The 22,861-nt window shown below is 57.3% G+C and overlaps 1 protein-coding gene across 1 annotated transcript; it reads left to right on the top strand.

Annotated features, from left to right (window-relative positions):
- Positions 1 to 308: 308 nt before the first annotated feature.
- On the top strand, positions 309 to 21,558 carry PHF19 (PHD finger protein 19). The gene is made up of 15 exons (XM_052644935.1): positions 309 to 384; positions 2,813 to 3,013; positions 3,663 to 3,744; positions 7,208 to 7,303; positions 7,758 to 7,858; positions 8,383 to 8,531; positions 10,170 to 10,265; positions 11,022 to 11,090; positions 11,364 to 11,484; positions 13,918 to 13,985; positions 15,224 to 15,385; positions 16,150 to 16,237; positions 17,125 to 17,210; positions 18,120 to 18,215; positions 19,172 to 21,558. Exons 2-15 carry the CDS (start codon positions 2,828 to 2,830, stop codon positions 19,512 to 19,514), a joined length of 1,743 nt encoding a protein of 580 aa, XP_052500895.1. The 5' UTR covers positions 309 to 384; positions 2,813 to 2,827; the 3' UTR covers positions 19,515 to 21,558.
- The last annotated feature ends 1,303 nt before the right edge of the window (positions 21,559 to 22,861 follow it).

Raw genomic sequence — 22,861 nt, 5'->3', positions numbered from 1 at the left:
GGCGGCGGCCGGGGCGCGGCGCGGGGGCGGCCCGGGGGCGGGCGGGCCGGCGGGGCCCCGCGACCGCGGGCTCCAATGGCGAGGCCGGCGCGGCCCCCGCTAATTACATAAGCGGGACGTCAATAATTCGCGGGAAAACGCGAAAAAGATGGCGCCCCGCGCCCGGGGGGCCCCTTCCTGAGCGCCCGGGCCCCTCCCTCCTCCTCCTCCGGCCCCCCTCCTCCCCCCGGCGCCCCCGCCCCGCCCCGCCCCCGCCGAGACCCCGGCCCCGGCCCCACGGGCGGACACTCGGCCGGGCAGCCGCGGGCCGAGCGCAGCCGCCTCCGCCGCCGATGCGCCTGGTGGCCAGACTCCAAGTGGGACCGGCGGACACGCAGCCTCGCGGTAAGTTCAGCGCTGCAGGCGGCCGGCCCGGGCCGGGGACTCCTCGCCACTCTCGCCTCTCGCCGCAGTCATCCCTCTTTGGGAAGTTTCCCTGGACTTTGGCGGGTCAAACGCCTCGGGGCCGGGAGGGGGTTTGGAGTCCTGGGGAGATGCTCGCCTGGCGGGGCGCGGGGTGGTGGAGAGGGGTGAACGGCGTCTGCGGGGCGGCGCGAGCCCCGCCCGGGTTCCCGAGCCTTTGGGGGGGGGGGGGGGGGGGGGCGTGTGTGACAGGTCGCTGTTCCCGTGCCCCAAATCTTTACTTTTCCTGTTTGGTGGGGGGACGGGCCTGGAGACTTGGGGCCGTTTGGGATTTTGCTCACGTCCGAAGTCAGGCTGCAGCAGGAGGGGGATGGGGGGAGGCCTGGCGTCGGAGCGATTGAGGATCGGAGCGCTTGAACCCGAAGGGGGGCCCTTCTGCAAGCGTTTTCCCCTCCCGAACACCCTTTTTAAAAAGCCAACGGCCGCCCTGGGAGAGGCCCCGGCGCATGAATCATCCTTGCTTCCTGCCCCCGCCCGGCCCCGCGCTCCGGGGGCCGCGGATTTGAACTGGACGCCGACGAGAACCCGCAAACAGGCATTTCTTTGCAGATGGGTTTGAATCAGCCAATCACAGCCCGCGGGGGCCCGCTCCGGGAGGATGAAGGCGCGGGTGGAGGGGGGGCCCGCCACCCGAGGGCCCCCGCCCGGTCAGGGAGGGGGGTGCGGCGACTGGGCCTGCTCCCAGCGGCGCGGCGGGGGAGGAAGTGTCAGTTTGTGAACCTGCCGCGGGCCCGGGCCAGGCCCGGCGGGGCAGGACCTTGCAGCGCTCGGCAGCCAGGTGGCAGGGAGAAGGCAGAGATTTGGACCGCACACCCTGCCCAGCGCCTGTGCGCTGTGCCCTGGAGAGGAGGGAGGAGTTGGGCGGGGGGAGGGAAGAGGATGCGGCCGCGCCACCATCTGGAGAGTGAAGACCCCAGCAATGCCCTGCGTGCCCCGGGGCCCTTGACATGCACACACATGTGCTCCGTTTCCTTTACTCACCGCCACAGAGCTGTAGACATCGAACACCGTCTCACAGGAGCACACACGCACTCACACGGAAACACACACACGACTGTCTCCCTGCAATCTACAGGTAATCATAACACCAGGTGCCCAGCGCCTGGACAGAGAAGGAGGGGACTGGAACAGTGGGTGCAGGGAACAGAGGGGGCTGTGCTTAGTGGAGAGTGTGTGGAGCCGCCTGGAGCCAGGTGAGCCCAGATTGAGGAGGAGAGGGCCTTGGGGTGGGGGGCTTTGAATGCCACTGAAGGCTTTGGGGAACCACAGAAGGTTTCTGGGAGAAGAAGAAGATGGGAAATTGTTGGCCCTGGAGAGGAGTCTGGTGGGGAGGCAGGAAGACAGGGAGTGGCCTGTTTAGCGCTGTGCCTAGGTGGTACCATGCTGCATCCCAGGTGCCCAGCAGCTGAGTGAGCATGAAACAGTTATTGAATGAATGAATGAATGGCCCAGGCAAGATGAGGCCTGAACTCAGACCAGGCCAGGGAGATGGACAAGAGGAAGCCAGAAATCACTGTGCTTGAAGTTGGCTGCTTGTGGCAACTCATCGGTTGGAGAAGTCAAAGATGCTGGGGTGTTCTGGGGACCAGAGTAGTACCGTTAGCAGGAAGTGGGAAAGCACCAGGAGCAGTAGGTTTCATAGGATGGTGAGAGACAGATGTAGAGAGGTTGGCATGGCGATGGCTTCACTGCTTGGAGCCAATTTGCGTCTGAGTAAAAGCATAAGTGAGTTTAAATGTCCCAGAATTGGTTTCCATTAAACCATCCCATAACTGAGAACAGCAAAGGAGATTACAGAAGACACAGATGGCCAAGTCTATACCAGTTCATAAGCCACCAGTTTCCCTTTCTAGGTGAGTTTTCTCCAGCTAGCTCTCAGGGGAGGGAGCAGGGGTCTGAAAACCTCCCACTGCTCTCCTGGAGAAGGCCCTCCACTCAGAAAACATGGGGTCTGTTTGCTTTAGGGATAAAACCTCTGGCTCCAAAGCCAAGGGGTATGGTTCAGATCCCCCCCATACACACCTGGGCAGGAGGATTTTGCTCTGTGGTTGGTTGAAAGAGTCGTTCTCTGTACAAGGCTGCGTGGTAGGGGTGGGGCAAATGCAGAGTATAGAATCGGCTCACCTGGTTAAGGACCATGGCTCTGCCTCTGAACCCAGAGCCACTTCCCCTTGCCAGACTTCAGTTTCCTGACCTGTAAAATGGGAATAACATCCAGTAAAATGGGAGTAACATCCAGTGAGATGATAAAAGCATCTGGCACCGCACAGGTTACATGAGTGGTTGCTGCTTTCCTTCCTCCCCTCTCTCCCGAAGGAAGGAGTAAGAATCCTGTTCCTTTCTCTTCCAGTGTCAGTGGAAGCTGATGGAGAATCGAGCTCTGGACCCAGGGACTCGGGACTCCTATGGTGCCAACAGCCACCTCCCTAACAAGGGGTCCCTGGCAAAAGCCAAGAGCAACTTCAAAGACCTGATGTCCAAGCTGACGGAGGGCCAGTATGTGCTGTGCCGGTGGACAGATGGACTGTATTATCTTGGGAAGATCAAGAGGGTAAACCCTTCCTCCCCGGCCCCAGTTCCCCAGGCTTAGCATCTCTCTGCTCATCCCTGGTCCCAGCCTCAGACCAGGGCTGGAGGATGGGAGATTGCTGGCAGATTCCTGCTGTGCCCTCCTGCTCCAAAGCTGAAAGTGGAAGGAGGCAGAGCCTGCAAAAGCAGGTGCCATCCTTAGGGCACCTAAGGACATCTTTAGACAAGTGCTCTGTGAGCCTACAAAACAAAACAAAATCAGGCTGGAGAGATCATTTGGCCTCGGTATTCCCACCAAGTTGCCGTCACCGAGCACCTCGATGCCCAACTCCAGGGAGTGGGCGTGCACAGCCTTCAGGACCGCCATTCTCCTTCTGGCCTGGCTCTACTTTTTGGAGCACAGAGTGACTCTTTGTGACCCCATGGACTATTCCAGTCCATAGAATTCTCTAGGCCAGAATACTGGAGTGGGTTGCCATGCCCTCCTCCAGGGGCTCTTCCCAACCCAGGGATCGAACCCAGGTCTCCTGCATTGCAGGCGGATTCTTGGAGCACAAGGAGAGAGTCTGATCTCTGTGTCCTGTGGGGGCAGAGATGGGAGAGGAAGACGGTGTTCCAGTGGCTTTTCCCCACCTACTGTCTCACCCTGCTCCTCCCTCTCTCTGCTCCAGGTCAGCAGTTCTAAGCAGAGCTGCCTCGTAACTTTTGAAGATAATTCCAAATACTGGGTCTTATGGAAGGACATACAGCATGGTGAGTATTCCTGTGATTCCTCACCCCTGCCCCACCCCTGGTCCACTCTCCTCTTCTGCCTCCATTTTCTTCCTTCTCTCCTTCTGTCTCTTAACTTCCAGCATCTGGCCGTGTCCTTGGAGATTACCAGTTGTACGTTTATACGAGAACTCATTTATGACACCTGTCACCCTCTTGAGCATTCATCCCTCATGTGGGAGGCAGGTGGATGGAGAAGGCAGCTTGAGGAGGGGTGGGAGAGCAGGGTTGGGTCCCAGGCCTGTGTGTATTTCCCGGCTGCCCAAAGCTCTGGGTCCCTCTGGGGCTAGGAACAGAAGGGGCCCAGGCAATCGGAATTGAAACCTTTCGGTGTAAGCACAGTGTCCTCTATCAGCATGTTAAAAAACTAGGAGGCAGCTGTCTCCGTGGGGGAGAGACCCACCAAGCCTGGAGCAGGCAGTGCGATGATGACGTAGCAGCCATTTCCAGGGCTGAAAGGGAGCTGGGTTGGGTTTCACCCCTGCCCTCAGAGGGCTGACACTGTCTTACAGAGATGACAAACTGGGGGCATTCTTGCCACCATTTTCCCCTGCCATGTGCATGACAGACATCACTGATCAATCACAACACTCATTTTCAACATGGAGCGCCAGGCAGCCGCTCCCAGTGAGTTACCATGTGAGAACAGACCTTTTTGCCATTTATGCTCTAACAGGAGGACTGACATGGTGGTCTGTGAGGAAGAGGCAGGTTTTGGAGCCCGCCTTAAACAAGACCTGGTCCTTGTACCAGGCTTCCCTGATGGCTCAGCAGTAAGGAATCCATTTGCAATGCAGGAGACACTGGCCACACGCGTTTGATCCCTGGGTCAGGATGATCCCCTGGAGAAGGGAATGGCAGCCCGCTCCAGTGTTCTTGCCTGGGAAATCCCATGGACAGAGGAGCCTGGCGGGCTGCAGTCCATGGGGTCTCAGAGTCGGACACGACTTAGCAACTACACCACCACCAGTGCTGTTGAGTTGCAGGGAGTCAGTTTCTAAAGAATCTGTTACCGTAACAGATGATATCAGGAGCTTGCCAAGCAGAGACCACAGGACCCAGCCAGTTAGAAGAGTTTCCAGGCTGCCTTCTTCTCCAAGATGTTGTGGCTAATGCAGGCTGATGCTTCTCCAGGCTCTTCTCACCCTAAATGTACTATTTCAAGATCCAAAGCAATGAGGGTCTCCTCTCCTGGGCTACCTTCTTATCGAAAGCAGAAGGAGCCAGCTGATGAGGAAAGACAGTTCACCTTAGTAAACCGTGAATGGAAGGCCCGCTGTGTGCCAGGCACCAAGAAGGTGCTGCAGTGCTCAGCGGAAGAGCTACGTGGCTCCCAGATCACTGCTCCTCACGGAGGACAGGGGCCCTCTGCTTTCACCCAGGATGGGAGCACAAGGCTGAGCCTTCTGCGGGTCCTGATCCATGGCTTCATTAAGCCAGTGGAGACTTGCCGAGACCACGGTGCTCTTGGTACTCTTAAGAAATATAACTGCTGTCAACTGGTGGACGGTTATTTAGTATCTAATAAGTAGTAAAGGAATGGAAAGTAACACAATTACTATAATAAGCCAACCTATTTTTATTTCCTTTTCTGATCATGTGAATGTGATTCTACATGAATTCCTGAGATTCAAACTTTTCATTTTTTAAGTAACTGCTTTATTTTCCTGGGGTCATATTCAGGAATAAGAGGCAAGAGACCATTTATTCAACAAACATGTTTTGAACATGTGAGATGTGCCACACCGACCAGAGGTCCTGGGGACACAGATGAACAGATGACCTTTTCTGTCCTTACCGAACTTTCCGTCTGCTGAGGGAAAGGAAAGTCGCTCAGTCGTGTCCGACTCTTTGCGACCCCATGGACTGTAGTCTACCAGGCTTCTCAGTCCATGGGATTTTCCAGGCAAGAGTACTGGAGTGGGTTGCCGTTTCCTTCTCCAGGGGATCTTCCCGACCCAGGGATCGAACCCGGGTCTCCCGCATTGTAGGCAGACGCTTTACCCACTGAACCACCAGGGAAGCCTGCTGCTGCTGCTGCTAAGTCACTTCGGTCGTGTCCGACTCTGTGCAACCCCATAGATGGCAGCCCACCAGGCTTCCCCGTCCCTGGGATTCTCCAGGCAAGAACACTGGAGTGGGTTGCCATTTCCTTCTCCAATGCATGAAAGTGAAAAGTGAAAGTGAAGTCGCTCAGTCGTGTCTGACTCTTAGCAACCCCATGGACTGCAGCCTACCAGGCTCCTCCGTCCATGGGAGTTTCCAGGCAAGAGTACTGGAGTGGGCTGCCATTGCCTTCTCCGCCAGGGAAGCCTAATGAGACTGAAACACACATGAACTTCACACACAAACACATGTTTATTTTTCAACATCAAAGAAAAAAAGAGAGATGGAACCTGTAGATTTAAAGCAATTGAACAAACTTAAAATTGTCATGGACCATTGAGACAATTAGAAATGTGAATGCTGAATTTGTTGATGATATTAAGAAATTATTTTTAATATTTGGGTTCCATGGAGGCACTAGTTCTTTTTTCTTTTTCTTTAAGAGAGTAGTAATCTTTCAGAGATGCCTACTGAAATATTTATGGAAAATGATTGGCTATTTGGGGCTTGATTCACAATAAAACAGCAGGGGTAGTGGGTGGGAATATAGTCAAAACAAGACTGGCTGTGAATTCGTGACTGTTGATAACACAGTTTAGTTATAACATTTTATTATTATGCCATAATAAATGGTTAAAAGTTATTTAACATAAATAACTGTAACAAATCAAGCTAAATTAAGCAGGAGAGGCAGCACGCTGTTGTCAAAAGAACGAATGATCTGGGGGACTGCTCTGGTGGCCCAGTGGCTAAGACTCCGTGCTCCCAATGCAGGGGGCGCAGGTTCAACCCCTGGTTGGGGAACTGGATCTGACACGCCTCAGCTAAAAAATAACCCTTGCCACAGTGAGTATTAAAAGATCCTTCATGCTGAAACTAAGACCCTGCATATCCAAATAAATAAATACTAAAAAAAAAAAAAATATTTGGGACTTCCCTCGTGGTCCAGTGGTTAACACTCTGGGTCTCTAATACAGGGGACGTGGGTTCAATCCTTGGCTGGGGAACTAAGATCCTGCATGCCTTGAGGTGTGGCCAAAACAAAACAAAAATCAAACGAGTTGATGTCAAACAGCGGTGGATTTGAATCCCCCTTCTCCTGCTTTCTAGCTGAGCAAGGGACTTAACCGCTCTGAGCCTGTTTTCCCCATCTTTAGAATGGGGTGCTGGTCACAGGCAGCTCAGAGTGGTTGGAGAGGCTCAGTGAGTCGGCCTCTGGGGCCCAACGCTCAGACCCAGAGGCACGGCGCCTGGACTGTGGTCTGAAGACCATGGGTCATTCCCAGGAGCGGTCATTCCAATGAACCCAAGCTGACCACGCGGGGCCCCTTTCTTCCAGCCGGTGTTCCGGGGGAGGAGCCGAAGTGCAACATCTGCCTGGGGAAGACGTCGGGGCCCCTGAACGAGATCCTCATCTGTGGGAAGTGCGGCCTGGGTGAGTGCGGCCAGACCTGGGGCCCCGCTGGCTCGGGACCGCTCCGCGCCCGATCCTCAATCCCCGGGCCTCAGCTGGCGGCCTCTTTCTCTTGGCGGGGCAGAGTGACAAGGGGGCCAGTCTCTGGGAATAGGGGCCCAGGGAGGTGATCCTGGGGGAGAGCTGGGGCTTCTAGAAAGTGAAAGAAGTTAGGCGCTTTGGAGCTCCGAGGGGTGGAGAGGATGGGTAACAGAGATGGAGCACAGAGGCTGAAGTCAGACCTTGCGTGCTTCCCGCACTGGGCCCATGCTGGCTTTGAGTGGCCTGCTTGGACCCCAGCTTGGCTGCTGTGCCAACCAGTAAGTACCCTGGCAGCTGGCAGGCACACGGCTCCCAGCACTCGCTGCCGCCCTCCCCAGCCTGGGGCCGCTGCTCCCTGGTGGGCACTCACCACCCTCCTTTGCCCGGCTCCTAGGTTACCACCAGCAGTGCCACATCCCCATAGCGGGCAGTGCCGACCGGCCCCTGCTCACACCTTGGTTCTGCCGACGCTGCATCTTCGCGCTGGCTGTGCGGGTGAGCCCTCCATTCCCACCTTGCCCGCCCCCCTCCCTCCAGTCTGGAAGCCCAGAGACTCTCTGGACTCAGGCCTGATTCCTGGTCACAGCGCCTGGCTTTGGAGGCAGACAGCGGCTGCCACTTACCGGCTGTATGCCCTTGGCCCGGTTCCTTAGCCTCCCTGAGCCTGTTTCCTCCGCTGCTAAATGGATACAGGCTTGGTGTCAGGTGTAGGAGGCCCCCAACAAATAGCGCTTTGCTCGTAACAGAAAAGTCCGCTAAGCGCCCACTGTCGATACATACTGGCTCTTGTGACTTTTATTATTCTGCTTATTCCTGTTAATACTATTGAAAATGCAGACCCTTGGGGATAGAGAGAGCATGGATCTGAGGTCGATGGGAAGAGGATCCGTGCGTTTCTGACTACACTGGAAATGCTTGTCCCACCTGGTCCGGCATTAGCCTTGATAGTCTTGATGGGGATCCACGTGTGGCCCAACTGGGACCCCGGGCGGGTGACTCAGGCCCTCATCTCCCCGCAGAAAGGCGGCGCCCTGAAGAAGGGCGCCATCGCCAGGACGCTGCAGGCCGTGAAGATGGTGCTGTCCTACCAGCCCGAGGAGCTCGACTGGGACTCCCCCCACCGCACCAACCAGCAGCAATGCTACTGCTACTGCGGCGGGCCGGGAGAGTAAGGCCGCGGGGCGGGGCGGGGCCTCCCCGGTGGGCGTGGTCTGCCCCGGTGGGCGGGGCTTCAGGGAGGCAGGGGCGCGGCTGGCTGGGGTAGCCAGACCCCAGAGAGGAGCTCGCAGCCTCCCGCAGGCTCGCGAGGCTGGAGAGCCGCAGGCTAGCACTAGGGGGAAAGGGGGCGCTGGGGGTGGAGGTTTTCTTGGGGCTCCATGGAAGAGAAGGAAGTGTCGAACAGTGTTAACAGCCTGCTCGCGAGTGCCCACATTCTCCCAGCCCTTTACAGCTATGCTGTCCCTGAGCTCTGTTCTCGTGGTAGCTGCCCCGTGGCTTGCGGGTTGTGAGTAGAGCGTGATTTAGATCATTCGTGTAAAGGCTCACACAGTGCCTGGCACTTGGCAAGCACTTAATAAATGTGAGCTCTTACTGTTGGTGCATGGACGTTTGGATAAACCTTTCCGTCATCAGAAGCAGTGAAACAGGTTGCTGGTGAGAGATGAAGGTCCTTTTCCCTGGAGGTGTGCAGGCAGGGATTGGGCATGGAGGGGGTTCTCACCCTAACTATAGAACAGGCGCCTTTGATTCTTCCTTGTGGCCTGGGCCTGCGTATAGCCATGGGCGATTGAGCCGGTTCCCTTGGGCTGACTGCACCAACCTTGTGGGAGGAACCACAGGAGTGAGAGATGGAACCTCGGCTCGCAGGGAACAGCCCACAGGGCGCCCTGAGTCCTGAGTCTCAGCCCCCAGTTCTGGACAAGCCCTGGGGGTCTGAAGGCCATGCTTACAACCTAGCTGGGTGATTTGGGCAAGTCACCTGAAGTGCTTCATCTCTCAAGTGAGATTAATAACCTTGGCCCCATCACCTTCTGTGGGTGTTGTGGGGCCTTTGGGAGTATGTGGAGACATACTTATAGAGACCTTTGCAGCACTGAGGCAGTGGTTCTTGATGCTTACCGGGCAGAGTTGCTTGGGTGATTGTCAAATATGCATCTCCCAGGAGCTGCCCCAAAGACTGAGTAGAGCTGGATCAGGTCCAGGAATCTTCTGCATTTTAACCTAGACTCCAGGTGATTCTGATGCAGGTGGTCCATGGACCACACCTGTCAAGGTGTGAACTGAGCATTGTTAATTAAGAAAATACCTTTTTTGGTTTTCATTCTTATTCAGTGAGTGGTTGTTGAATGATTGTAACAGGATGGATACAGCCTCACGTGAGGGGCTCACAGGAGCCTTTATTTTCCCATGAAATGGCCTGAGCAAAGCTTTCCCCATCAGTGGTGTTTGGGAAGCAATGTGTGGGGCACAGACCCGAGAAGGGGGCTCCAGTGTGTAACAAAGAGCATGGGCTCTGAAGTCAGGAGGCTAGGATCTGAGTCACTCTCCACCCCTTGCCTCCTGAGCAACCTCGAACAAGCTATCTGTAAAACGGGAACAGAGGCCCGTGTTTGACCACTTGGTGAGAGCAAATGATACCATGTTATGTCCTGCTGCTCGGGCCTCCCCGGCACAGCCTGGGGCTTGGTAACTGAGTTCCCTTCCCTTTCCCCCGCTGGGAGGCAAGTTGGTGTTGGGGAAGGTTGCTGAGGCCGATTCCTGGCAGGGCGTGCGGGCCTGGCTGACCCTGGCTCCTCTGGCTCTCCAGGTGGTACCTGCGGATGCTACAGTGTTACCGCTGCAGACAGTGGTTCCACGAGGCCTGCACCCAGTGTCTCAATGAGCCCATGATGTTTGGGGACCGGTAGGTGCTTGTCTGGTCCGACTCAGCCTCGGGGTTGTGGTGGGGGATGGGGGCAGAAGCTGCAGCAACTCCTTCAGATTGCCTGCCAGACCTCAGAACCCTGGGCTCCGGGACAGCGTAGCCTCCTGTCTACGGAGGCTGCTCAGGGTTGGGAGGTCTTCCCAGCAGAGGGACCGGCTGAACCACATCCCCCGTCTCCACTGACTTGCAGGGGACCTTAGACAAAGGCCTGCCTTCCCCAAGCCCCAGTCTCTTGAAGGGTCTGGGAAGCAGGAGGGACACAGGCCTGCCCCACCCCTGCCCAGGATTGTTGGAGGAGCCACAGCGGGGTGGATGACTTGATTTGGCCCCTAACAAGGGGGCTAAGCTAGTAGAAGGTGTATGTGTGTCAAACCAGACACTGTGTGTGTCTTGGTTGGTGCCTCATGTGGTTTGTGACTGAAGTAGCTGTGCGTGCGTGCGTGTGCACACGTGTGTGTCTGTCTCTGTCTCTCTCAGGCGGAGGGGAAGAGGGGGCCCCTGCAGCCCAGCCTTGTTCAGCTCCCTCTGAGCTCAGCCACAGTCCAGGGCAATGCTGTTTGGGAAAGGGTTTGAGGTAGAGGTTGAAAGGGATGGGGGAACAGTTCTTGGTCCCCGTTCTGTCCCATGTTTGTCCCCTCCTTGGAGGGGATGAAGACAGTGCTGACCGTGAACAGCAGGTGGGGGGCAAGGGCGCAGAGCCCCTCCTACCACTGGGCCCCTGTTCATCCCCCGCAGGTTCTACCTGTTCTTGTGCTCCGTGTGCAACCAGGGCCCAGAGTACATCGAGAGGCTGCCCCTGCGGTGGTGAGAGGGTGGGGCTTGGCCCAGGCCCCTCCTGGCCCCTCTCAGCTTCTCCCCTCCCGCACCCCTGCGGTGGTGAGAGGGTGGGGCTTGGCCCAGGCCCCCTCCTGGCCCCTCTCAGCTTCTCCCCTCCTGCGTCCCTCCGGGAACAATTCTGCCTCCAGCCCCCGGGTCCCAGCCTTGCCCCTGCCCTTCAGCCTGGATCCAGGGCATTGCAACCCTGGCTGCCCAGGCTGCCGCCTCACGCTGGCCCCACCTCCGTGCACCCTTGCCCAGGGTCGATGTGGTTCACCTGGCCCTCTACAACCTGGGCGTGCAGAGCAAGAAGAAGTACTTCGACTTTGAGGAGATTCTGGCCTTCGTTAACCATCACTGGGAGCTCCTGCAGCTTGGCAAGGTATGCACGGCCGTGGGCTGTGAGGATGGAGAGAATCCTTTCCACAGTGGGGTGCCCTGAGTCCAGAGGGGTGAAGGCTGTGCCCGGGGTCACACAGTGCAGAACCAGGGTCTGGGTCTCTGAGCACAGCTCTTCGGGAACACTGCCTGCCTGTGAGGGCTGCTGAGCGGGTACCAAGGTCCAGTCTTTGAACTGCTGTATCCCTGAGTCCAGGCTTCTGAGCCTGGGCCCTGCAAGGGGCTTCCTGACCCAGGCTTTGGTAGTAGGTGGCTTAGGGCCTCACCAACTCAGCGAAGGGAGCTGGGGGTCAAGTCTGGCTGGAAAAGGCCTCTCTGCAGTGACCCACTCCAAATTGCCTGGCTAGGATGGAAAGTGAAGTGGGCCTGCCCCCTGCTGGCTGCACTCTGAATAGCAGCGTATTCAGAGTATACTCTGAGTACTCTGAATTCTCAGGGGTATTCACCAGGGGTCCCGGGAGCTGGGAGTCACTAAGTAACAGACCAGAGACTTCCAGGATTTCAGAGGTGGAGAGCCACCTGCTGGTGACCGCACAGCTTTGGAGCTGAGCCAGGGACTCCCCAACCACTTCCCCGATAGGGCCATGCCGCCTTCCGTGACACCCTCAGGCCCTCTCCACCATATCTAGAGGGAGGCATCTTCTCCACTGACTGCCCAAATCCTTTCATGAAACGGGAATTTTTTTAAAAATAATCTTTATTCTTGGCAGAAGTTTCTCATGTAATATCTTCATTTACAGTGTTTGATAATTTATTAATGATATACATATTATTAATGTCAAGCCCTAAAAGACAGGTAGAGCTGATATTTTTTTTAACAAGTTTTTTTTTCTGATTTATATACATAAAAAATCCTACATGTTCCTGGTAGAAAATTTTCAAAGTACCAACAAGTATAAGAACGTATACTTAAAACCATATGCCTGCATCACACCACTCAGAGACATCTGTTACTAATGCACACAGGCACACATCGTTCAGTTCTTTCTTCTGCGTCTGTTTTTATTTTTACATGAGATTATACAGTACTGGCAGTTTTTTATTGAAGTAGAGTTGATTTAAAATATTGTATCAGTTTCAGGTATAGACAGCAAAGTGACTCAGTTATAATTTTTGTATGTATTTCCAGATTGTTTTCCATTTTAGGTTGTTGCAGGGTATTGAATATAGTTCCCTGTGCTGCACAGTAAATCCTTGTTGCTTATCTGTTTTATATATAGTAATATGTATCTCTTAATCCAGTACCCTAATTTGTCCCTCCCACATCCTTTTCCTCTTTGGTAACCGCAAGTTTGCATGCATGCATGCTAAGTCATGTGGTTGTGTCTGACTCTTTGCAACCCTGTGGACTGTAGCCCACCAGGCTTCTCTGTCCATGGGATTCTCCAGGCAAGGATACTGGAGTGGGCTGCCATGCGCCCCTCCAAGGGATATTCCCAACCCAGGGATCGAACTCTCACGTCTCCTGCGTTGGCAGGAGGTTTCTTTACCACTGGTGCCACCTGGGAAGCCCAACCATAAGTTTGTGGGAATGTAAACTGGTGCAGCCACTATGGAAAACAGTATGGAAGTTCCTTTAAAAGCTAAAAATAGAGCTGCCATATGATCCAGCAATCCCACTCCTGGGCATATATTCAGAAAAGATGAAAACTCTAAAGTTTACATGCGCCCCAGTGGTCATAGCAGCACTATCCACAGTGACCGAGACACAACCCAAGTGCCCACCAGCGGATGATTGGTGTAAGAACATGTGTAAATACACAAAAGAATGGAAATACTCCCATGCGCAGTGCAACATGAGTGGACCCAGGGAATGTCGCCGTAAGCGAAGTCAGGCAGGCAGAGAAAGACAAATACGTCACTTACGCCTACAATCTAAAAAATAAATAAACCTGGATATACAGCAGACTCATACACAAGTTCCAGTCCCCTTCTCAGCTTACATTATATCGTAAGTACTTTGTCCGTATCATGAAAGTTTTCATCACCTTTTTCCGCAGCTGCATTGGCTCTCTCCGTGGTTCACTTACTTGTCTCTGTCCTGCTGGGCATATAGTTTTCTTCCCCACATTTTTCATATTTCCCCATCATTAGGAACATGCTGCAGTGAGCTTTTTTGTATATAAAACTTTGTTGGTGTGTCATGTCTGTACGATAGGATCCATGAAGCACCATTATTGGGTCAAGGGCAGGGACATTTTTAAAGCTCTTGATACATTTACGACAGGAGCTATTCTCATCTACAGATGGGGATGTGAGGTCAGAGAGGTGAAAAGACTTGTCTGAGATCATGGAACAAGTCAGTGGTCCTCACCTGGAGGACTCAGAGCATCCGGGGCTTGAGGGGAAGGAGGGGACGGGACTGAGGCCTTCTCGGAGGCCACGTGCTGGGCCTGACTGTCCTGCTCCCCCGTAGCTCACCAGCACCCCTGTGACGGACCGAGGCCCGCATCTCCTCAATGCACTGAACAGTTACAAGAGCCGGTGCGTACGGGGAAGGACGGAGTGCTGGCGTGGGGTTGGGGCGGGGGCGGGAACCGATGGGCTGCATTCCAAGTGTTTCCAGTGTCCTCCTGTCTCGTGACCTTCGTACCAGCTGTGCTCCCATCTGGGCCTCCCTCTGCCTCTCTGTGGCTGCATCACCCATCCTTCAAGATCCAGGGAGCACTCATCTTCTTTGGGATGCCTCCCCTGACCACTCCAGCAGCCTGACCCTTTTTGCTGCTGGGTTCAGCTCCATAGGGGGCTGCCCCTCCGCTTTAGCCATCTGGGGTTCTGGGCCAGGCCCTGAGGCCATGGTTCATCGTCTCGGGTGGGCTGCAGCCTCTTAACTGTCCCCAGCCCGTGTCTTCCAACCTGGACTGTTGAGTTCTTCTTGGCACACACGTCCCTACCACAGAGAGTGCCCAAGCTCCTCACCTCGGCAGTCTGGGCCCCGTATGATCAGATCCTGCCCACACCTTCCGCCACGGACCCTGTGCGTGATTTCCTCTGAGTGCCACCCACTCTCAACCCTTTGCTTCCCTCCCTAGTGCTTTTGCTCACACCCCTCACCCCAGATGCTCTTCAGTCCCTTTCATTCATTTGCTCCATCAGCAACTGTCTGTTGAACTGTCAGCCCTGTGTAGGTGCTGAGGCCACAGCGAATAAGACACGGTCCCTGACTGCTGTGAGACCTCCCCAGGCCTCTCTAGAGAGGGTTATCCACTCTGTCTTCCATCTTCTGCTCTGGGGCCTGGACACAGCCCTACCTATGCTTGAGCGCACGGGGCCTCCTGCCATCTCCATGGACAGTCTCCTGGGGGTAGACTGCAGCGAGGCCCCTCTGAGGCCCCCAGGCGGCTCAGCCCATCATGAAAGGGTGAGGGCACTGCCTGCAGGAGCTCTCCGGATTCCAGGGCTGTGGAACCCTGTGTTGCCACCATAAGGGTCCCCTGGGAGCGGAGTGAGGCCGTCCGTCCTGCAGGCAGAAGTCTCGGGGGCTGCTTGAGGCAGAGAAGTAAGGGGAGACGAGCGCCACGCCCAGATGAGGAAGGACAGGGAGGAGCCACTTGAGCCCCCGATCCCGCAGGCCTTGCGGACTCAGTATCTCCACGGGCTGCTCTGGATTTTAGCGCTGGGTCCGGGGAGGCAGAGAGGGAGGTTTTTAACACTTGGCTCTCCTCCCCAGGAGGATGGACGGACAGGCTCCAGAGCTTTCTCCTCTCCCTGCCCACCCCCAGGTTCCTCTGCGGCAAGGAGATCAAGAAGAAGAAGTGCATCTTCCGCCTGCGCATCCGCGTCCCACCCAACCCGCCCGGGAAGCTGCTGCCCGACAAGGGCCTGGCGCCCCCGGAGCACGGCGCCGCCTCCGAGCTGCGGAGGAGAGGGAAGAGCAAGCCTGGGTCAGTGCCCGGGACCCCGGGGCGGGGCTGCGGCCGGCCTTGGGCTCTCTGTGCCCCGCTCAAGCGCCAGCCCCCTCCCATCGGCTGTGCGGTGACATCCGAGGGAGCAAGGCAGGACTCCTGCCAGTTAGTCCCAGCTGGAGGCGCCCTCGTGGGCCGGTCCGTGGCTAGGCTGGGGCCTGACCCAGGCCCCACTGCCTCCACCACAGCCCCCCGGTGGCCTTGCTCGGAGGGGAAGCTGGGACCCAGTCTTGCTGGCTTAGGGCCGAGGCAGCGAGGTGAAGGGCAGTGAGAGTGGGGGAGGGGCCCCTAGCGCTCCTGGCTTCTTCCCAGGTGGTACTAGTGGTAAAGAGCCTGCCTGCCAACACAGAGACACAAGCGATGCGGGTTTGACCCCTGGATCGGGAAAGATCCCCTGGAGGAGGGCATGGCAACCCACTCCACTCCAGTATTCTTGCCTGGAGAATCCCCATGGACAGAGGAGCCTGGCGGGCTGCGGTCGATGAAGTCACCAAGAGTCGGACACGACTGCAGTGACTTAGCAGCAGCAGCCCCCCTTCCAGGGCATTGGGGGGTGGGGGTGCAGAGCTCCTGGAAGCCTGGGTGAGGAGAGGTGCTGCCACACCTGCCTCCACCTCCCACGCCTGCGGCCCCCACGTCCCCAGGGCTCCCCGGGAAGGACAGCCTGTGCCCGTGCTGACCCCATGCCTCCCGGGGCCTTCGGGCTCTGACCGGGCCGCCCGCTCTTCTTTCTGTCTCCACAGTTTGCTGCCTCATGAGTTCCAGCAGCAGAAAAGGCGAGTTTATAGAAGAAAAAGATCAAAGTTTTTGCTGGAAGACGCTATCCCCAGTGTTAGTTGCTCGTTTTCTCTCTCTCCACTTTCACACGCAGGGGCCACTCCCACTAGGGATCTCCCAGACCCAGAGGCTGGCCCTGAAAGGAGAAAACCGGTCCCTCTGACAGCTGGTTACACAAGGAGGGGCTCCTCCTTTGTCTCCCCAAGTTCTGCTGAGAACCCAGAGCGGGGCTGGGCCAGGGTGGGTCGCAGCCTTGCCCCGCTGTCCCGGTGGGGAAACTGAGGCCCCGGAGAGCAGTGACTCTGCGGAGGTCACACCCCAGGCAGTGGCAGAGCCCAGCCCAGAACCAGGGCTCTGGAGCTCTCTTGCGTTCACACTGGGGCCCTCCCTGTGGGCAGTTATAGGAACAGTGCCTCACATCTCGCCTGGACCGTTTATCAGGCGCGTTCATGATCCTCGGGCTTCCCTCGTCCCTCAGCTGGTAAAGAAGCCGCCTGCCATGTGGGAGACCTGGGTTCGATCCCTGGGTTGGGAAAGATCCCCTGGAGAAGGGAAAGGCTACCCACGCCAGTATTCTGGCCTGGAGAATTCCATGGAATGTGTAGTCCGTGGGGTCACAGAGAGTCGGACATGCCTGAGCGACTTTCAGAATCCTCATTCCCTTCTGCCATGCTGACGCCTCTGGGAGTCAAGCTCGGTAGGGGTTGTTACCCACCTCTGCAGTGGAGTTAACCGAAGCCCACAGATGGGCCGGTCGGACAGTCAGCTCGAGACAGAGCCAGCCAGGGCTAGCCCCGGCGTGCCCTGCCTCCCGGGGCAGGACTGGAGAGAGAGGAAGTGGCAGGCGTGGCCCGCGGGAGGCCCCGGGCGGGCCCAGCGCGAGAAGGGTGCTGGGGGCGGGGCCTGCTGCTCCCGGCCGACCGCGCCCCCTGTGTCCACAGAGCGACTTCACCTCGGCTTGGAGCACCAATCACCACCTGGCCAGCATATTTGACTTCACGCTGGACGAGATCCAGAGTTTAAAAAGGTAACAGTGAGGGGCCCGGCAGAGAGGGCTGCTCTGGAAACGGGAGTGGGACCGAGCAGGGAGACGGATGCCCCCTGTTCCCCCAGCCCTGCAGGGGCCGACACACAGAGCCTTGGAGCGTGGGGACACTCTCCTGGGGTCGCTGAGTTAAAGGCTCTGCACTGCAGAAGGCTGCCTGAAGGGTCTTTCTGCATCAGGGCTTTCAGCCTGACACCTCACGCCCACCCCCCCACCCCCGGAGGCCTGAGGGGCTCCTGGGGATAGCCCCCCGACCCCAGCTCTCCGTACACCTCCTGCCCCGCTCTCCCTGCTGCTTCACACCTGGAGCCAGACTTGCTGTGGTCACCCCACATTCACGGTCCTCTGGGGAGCCGCCCCTGCCCCTCCCCGGGTGCTGGCGATGCTCCCTCTGCCCCACAGCACCTCGTCCTTGGTGCCCCGATGGGTGGGACCGCATCCAGGGTTTTATTCTCCTGAATACTGAAGGTCATCTCGGGCTCTCCTGTAGGCATGAAGAGGGGGGCAAGGACTTCGGTCAGTGAGGCCTGGGCCCCAGGCCCTACTTGCCAGCTGCCAGCTGTGTGACTTTGGCAAAGTTCTCTAACCTCCCTGAGCCGCCGCTGCTTGGCTGTTAGGAGACTCAGAACGCTCTTTATCATCTCTCGTCACAGTGTTGTGTCGCTGACCGGGGAGGTGGTCAGGGAAGGCCTCTGTGGCCTCTGGGGCTTTGAAGGCTTGGTGGGCAGGCAATGGACGGCAGAGGAGGTGTGCCCGCCACTGTGGTGGCGGGCAGCTCGGTGGGAAGGGGCTTGCCCGAGAGGAAGGGTGCCGGACAGAGGGGCCAGAGATGCCCGGGAAAGCCTTGGGGCCCTGAGGGCTGGCAGCAGGCTCACCCCTCCTCCCCCTCAGCGCCAGCTCAGGCCAGACCTTCTTCTCGGACGTGGACTCCACCGATGCCGCCAGCACCTCTGGCTCTGCTTCCACCAGCCTCTCGTACGACTCCAGGTGAGCTTCCCAGTGCCGCCGGCGCCCCTACCCACACCTGTGACGAGGGGCTCACCCTGGGCTCCTGTCCGTGTGGGCGTCGGGGTCTGCTTCCCCGACCCCTCTTCACCTGCTGCTGCGTGTGTGACGCCTCTCACTGGGCAGTTTCAGATCCGGGTTCTGTCATTCTCGGGGTCTGGCCGACATGTGCCAGGATTTTGTGATGTCTGTGCCTCTGCCTGCAAGGTCCCCACCCATGGTTCTTGGCTGAACTGTGTCTGTCTGCTGGGGGTCTTTCTTTAAGGAGCAGAGCCTGACAGAGAGGGGAAATGGTTTCCTGCAAAGTGTAAGGACTGGGAGAGGGGACAGAAGTCTCCAGAAGCCTCGCAAAGGGTACCGCGTGCTTTACCGCAGCAGGTCCTCAGCAGCAAAGGGCAGGGGTGCTGCCAAGAGCGCGGGCCAGCTCTCAGCCGAGGCCCCTTCACCTGTATCCAGGGCACTCCTGGCACCTGCAGGAGGGGAATTAAAAGCACCACGCCCGGGGAAGCCCGTCGTCTCCAAACACCTCTGGGGGTCGTTCTCTGCCGCCGCCTCTGTGTGTCCATGTCCTTCCCCTGTTCCTTAGGCTCTTACTAGCGCTTTGGATCTGGGTTTCTAAGTGTCTGTGAACATGTACCTCTTCTTTGTTTTCTCTCCCCCTTCCCTTTTGGGAGGGTGGGTGGGTGGAGACACGTTTGTTTCTTGGACTCAGACAGCGCTGAGCTCAGTATAAAAGAGCGAGGCTCTGGAGATGGATGCAGCTAGGCTTGGGTCCCGGCTCCGCCACTCCCGGCTGGCACTAGCCCCCTCTGGGGTCTCCTCAGGGCTGCCGTGAGGATTCAGTGAGTTGCCTGGGGCCGACGGAGCTCAGGGACGGGACTGGTGGGGGTGATCGCATCTCATTCCCATCCTCCCTGCCTCACCCCCTCCCCGCGCAGACGGACGGTGGGCAGCCGCAAGAGGAAGCTGGCAGCCAAAGCGTACGTGCCGCTGCGGGCCAAGCGCCGGGCAGCCGAGCCCGGCGGACGCTGCGCCTCGGACAGCAGCGCGGAGGCGGCCTCGGGCCCCGAGCGGCCGGACGAGGGCGTCGACAGCCACACATTTGACAGCATCAGTGAGGACGACTCATCCTTGTCCCACCTCAAGTCATCCATCACCAACTATTTTGGCGCAGCGGGGCGGCTGGCCTGTGGGGAGAAGTACCAGGTGCTGGCGCGGAGGGTCACGCCAGAGGGCAAGGTGCAGTACCTGGTGGAGTGGGAAGGGACCACCCCTTACTGAGCAGCCCCCCGAGGAGACCCGGAGCCCCGGAAACCAAAGGAGAGGCGGTGGGAGCCACAGGCCCCTCGGCCCTCCCCTGGCTGCAGGAGGGAGGGACGCAAGACAGCTCGAGGGCCCGGCCGAGCCCCGCCTGCCCGCCTGTGCCTCTGCTGTCCCGGCCTGCTCTGGGCCCTCAGGCCCACCGCCCCCTCGCCCGTGTCTCTGTGGTCCCGCCGGCTGTCTCCACATGCTCCCTCCAGCTGTTCACCTGTCCCTCTGAGTTAGCATCCCTCCTGACTCCGCGGAGGCCTGAGTCTTCGTCCCCAGTGTGTCCTCTCCCTTTCCCCTTTTGGGTGTGTGCATTTGCACACCCAGCCCTCCCCTGGACGTCCTTCACACCTGACCCATCCAGGGACCGCTCCAGGAAGACAAAGTCTTTGAGAAAGACGGGGTGAAGGTGGGTAAGAAGAGGCCTTGTGGAGCTCCTCTCCCCCGTTCCCACCCCTCCTCCTGTCCCAGGAGGAGGTGGTGAAGGTGGGAGAACGCCTCTGGGAAGCCTGCGGGGCAGAGACCCTGCGACTCTCAGGATCCAAGGAGGAGGAGGCTGGGTCTCTGCTTCAGAAGGCAGAGGGTGCAGGCTGCGGTGTCGGCTTCCGAGAACCCCGTTTTCCCTTCTCGGGTCACATTCTCTCTTTGTTGCCGCGGAGCGGGGCCTGGCCTTGCAGGTGGGAGGCATGAGGAGGAGAGGTAGCCGTGTCCTGCTTGCTACATCTCGGACTGTCTCTTCTGCCTCCTACCCAACACAGCCCAAGGGCGTGTGCACGCGCACGCACACACGCACAGCGCTTCCATCTGTGTGTGCACTCTCACCTCCAGGCACACACATGGGTCCCAGCCTCCATGTGTACACACACCACACACACAGCCACACATCCCTTTGAGTGCCAGCCTGGCTCCTGCCCTTGGCTTTTCCTGGGCCCTCTTATGGGTGCCACGTGCTGCAACGAAATGTGAAAGTCCAGCTTGGGCCGGTGAACCAGCTTGGGCCCGAGAGGGAAGCAGGGGGACTCACACCTTCTTCCGTACCCCCTGCCTAGCTCTGAAACTGACAATCACTTTGGGGGGCAGGTTGGGATTTTTTTTTTTAAGGGCCTGAGTCATTACATCTCCTCAAAAAAAGGGAAGCCTTTTGTCAGTGAGAGTACAGAGTTCTTAGAACTGATGTTAAAACTCAGACCCATCTGGAGGGAGATCAAAAATGGGAGGGGAAGGAGACCCCTCATTTTTGCTGCTTCCGGAGGCATTGGAAACTGACTCACTTGATTGGAAAGAAGTGCCTTGACTGGGGTGAGGGGTGCACCAGATGGGGGCCAGCCTTGCCAACTGCTGCCGCGGCCTCCAGCTTGGCTGGGTTTTAGAGGCTGCCAGCTGCAAGGCGAAGGGGGATGCACAGTGAGGGGGCAGCTGTAGGCCTGGAGCTGGTTTTTCCATCATTAGGCCACCCCCCCATCTGCGGGCTTTTGGGGTGGGGGGCGCTGAAAGCGCTCAGATGCCCCTTGCCTCAGACCTCAGCCCCAGCAGTGCCTTTCAGGCGGGCCCTCACCTGCAGTACAGCCCCCACTTCCTCTGCTTCCCAGCCTGGTCCAGGCAGGGATGGCTGGTTGGGCCCAGCTTGCCCCCATCTCGCCCCCATCTCAGCCCCACCACTGGTGCCACTGATGCTCCCTGACGGGGCCGGGTGGAAGGGAAGCTGAGAAGCCAGCCCCTGCTCAGCCCGGGGGTGGGACTGAGAGCCAGTCCCTGGCTTCCTGCCTGGCCCGAGCACAGCAACCTCCCAGCTCTGCTCCCAGGCTTCTGAGAAGGTGCAGGACGAACACGGCCTGTCGGTGCCCCTGTGCCGCCTCTCCTCAAGCTCCAGAGGCTCTGGCCTGGAAGAGGGGGAGGAGGGAGACAGGGTCTTCCCCACTGGGAGGTCAGCGTGAGGCCTGGCAAGGCCACCCTGACTCCATGCCCCAGCGTTTCATTCCTACCTGGCGATAGCTGCATTACTGCCAACTGACCTTATAACCCTGTGCACCTTCAGAAAGATTTATGGTTTTGAATTGCTGCTTTTAATAACATTTGTTATATTAAAATTATAATTAATGTGTCTGATTCACATTTTAAAGGCTCCCTCTGAAGAACGACCTATCACTGCTCTAGTGAAGTATCAGGAAGGTGACGGGGGAATGGTGGGACCCGACCCCCTCTCCAATCACCCTGCCACTCCGATCACCCTGCCACTCCGGCACCTGCCACCTTATTCTCTTAGCGGTGTTCTTACCTTTACCACCGGGACAGAGAACCTTTTTTCTGCTCTGAGGACCCTGCCCATGGGGGCAGGAAACATCAGCTGAGAGCCACAGAGATAAAAGCTGGGGCCTGAACTTAGAATGTGACCCCGGAAGGATGCTTCAGTACAGGCCTTGTAAAACTTCACCAAGTGCTGGTGGCACACGGCTGGAGGAATCTGAAGCGCGTTCCCGGCCCCGCCCGGTCGGGGTCCTTTGCTTCAGTCCCCTTTCCGCACCCCCCACCCCCCACCCCCACTTCACCTGCCTGGGAGAATCCCTGCTGGTGTTCAGCCCCCTAGATGCTGAGGGAACCACCTCATAAACGTTACAGATTACCACCTTACATAAACTTCTGTAAGTCAGGGGTAGTTTGGAGAGAGAGAAAAAGAGGGGAATAGGAAAAAGCTACAGGCAGGTGAAGGCCACGGGCCTAACTGAACTCTATTTCCAAAGTTAGTGTAGCCTGTTAAACCCTGAGTGTTAATGGCTGACCTTAAAAATTGCCGGCCAGTTCTTTACTGTCTGACCTACCAGGGAAGCCCTCGTTAACTACAGCTCCCATTTTTTCCTACCACGCCTCTGGTGACCTTACAACTGCCCTTGGAACAAACCGCACTTGAGGCCAGGGCGGGGTGGGGGGCTGTCTCGGAGCTCAGTGGAGGGACGGGGGGCCCCAGGTCCCCAGAGACTCGGGCTCTAGCCCAGGCTGCACAGCAAGGAGCCCTGGAGACCCCTCTGAGGTCGCTAGTTCTCCCTGGGCTGGAGTGCCAATTTCTGGGTGGTTTAAGTGAGTGCTCACAAACTCGCAACACACATCTGTCTGCCTCCAGAATTTTGGAGCAAGAAATTAGAATTCTCACAAATTCCCTAAATCATAACTTACTCTTAAAATATGTCCAACATTCTTCATACTTTTCCTGTTATTACAGAAATCTGAAAAAAAAAATCTGTTTAACAAATAGGATTATTAAACTTAGTAGTATTTACAAAGAACTGCAGTCTCTAGGGAATATTTAAACCCTGGAAAACACCAGA

Source organism: Budorcas taxicolor, chromosome 8 (genome assembly GCF_023091745.1).
Source record: "Budorcas taxicolor isolate Tak-1 chromosome 8, Takin1.1, whole genome shotgun sequence".
Lineage (NCBI taxonomy): Eukaryota > Metazoa > Chordata > Mammalia > Artiodactyla > Bovidae > Budorcas > Budorcas taxicolor.
Note: the sequence above shows the minus strand (reverse complement) of the source record. Positions and strands in the feature narration are given on the sequence as shown.

Coding starts and splice junctions, on each gene's coding strand:
- PHF19 (XM_052644935.1), top strand. CDS start 2,828: ATGGAGAATCGAGCTCTGGACCCAGGGACTCGGGACTCCTATGGTGCC. Junction 13,986..15,223: donor CTGAACAGTTACAAGAGCCG/GTGCGTACGGGG, acceptor GCCCACCCCCAG/GTTCCTCTGCGGCAAGGAGA. Junction 16,238..17,124: donor TGGAAGACGCTATCCCCAGT/GTTAGTTGCTCG, acceptor CTGTGTCCACAG/AGCGACTTCACCTCGGCTTG.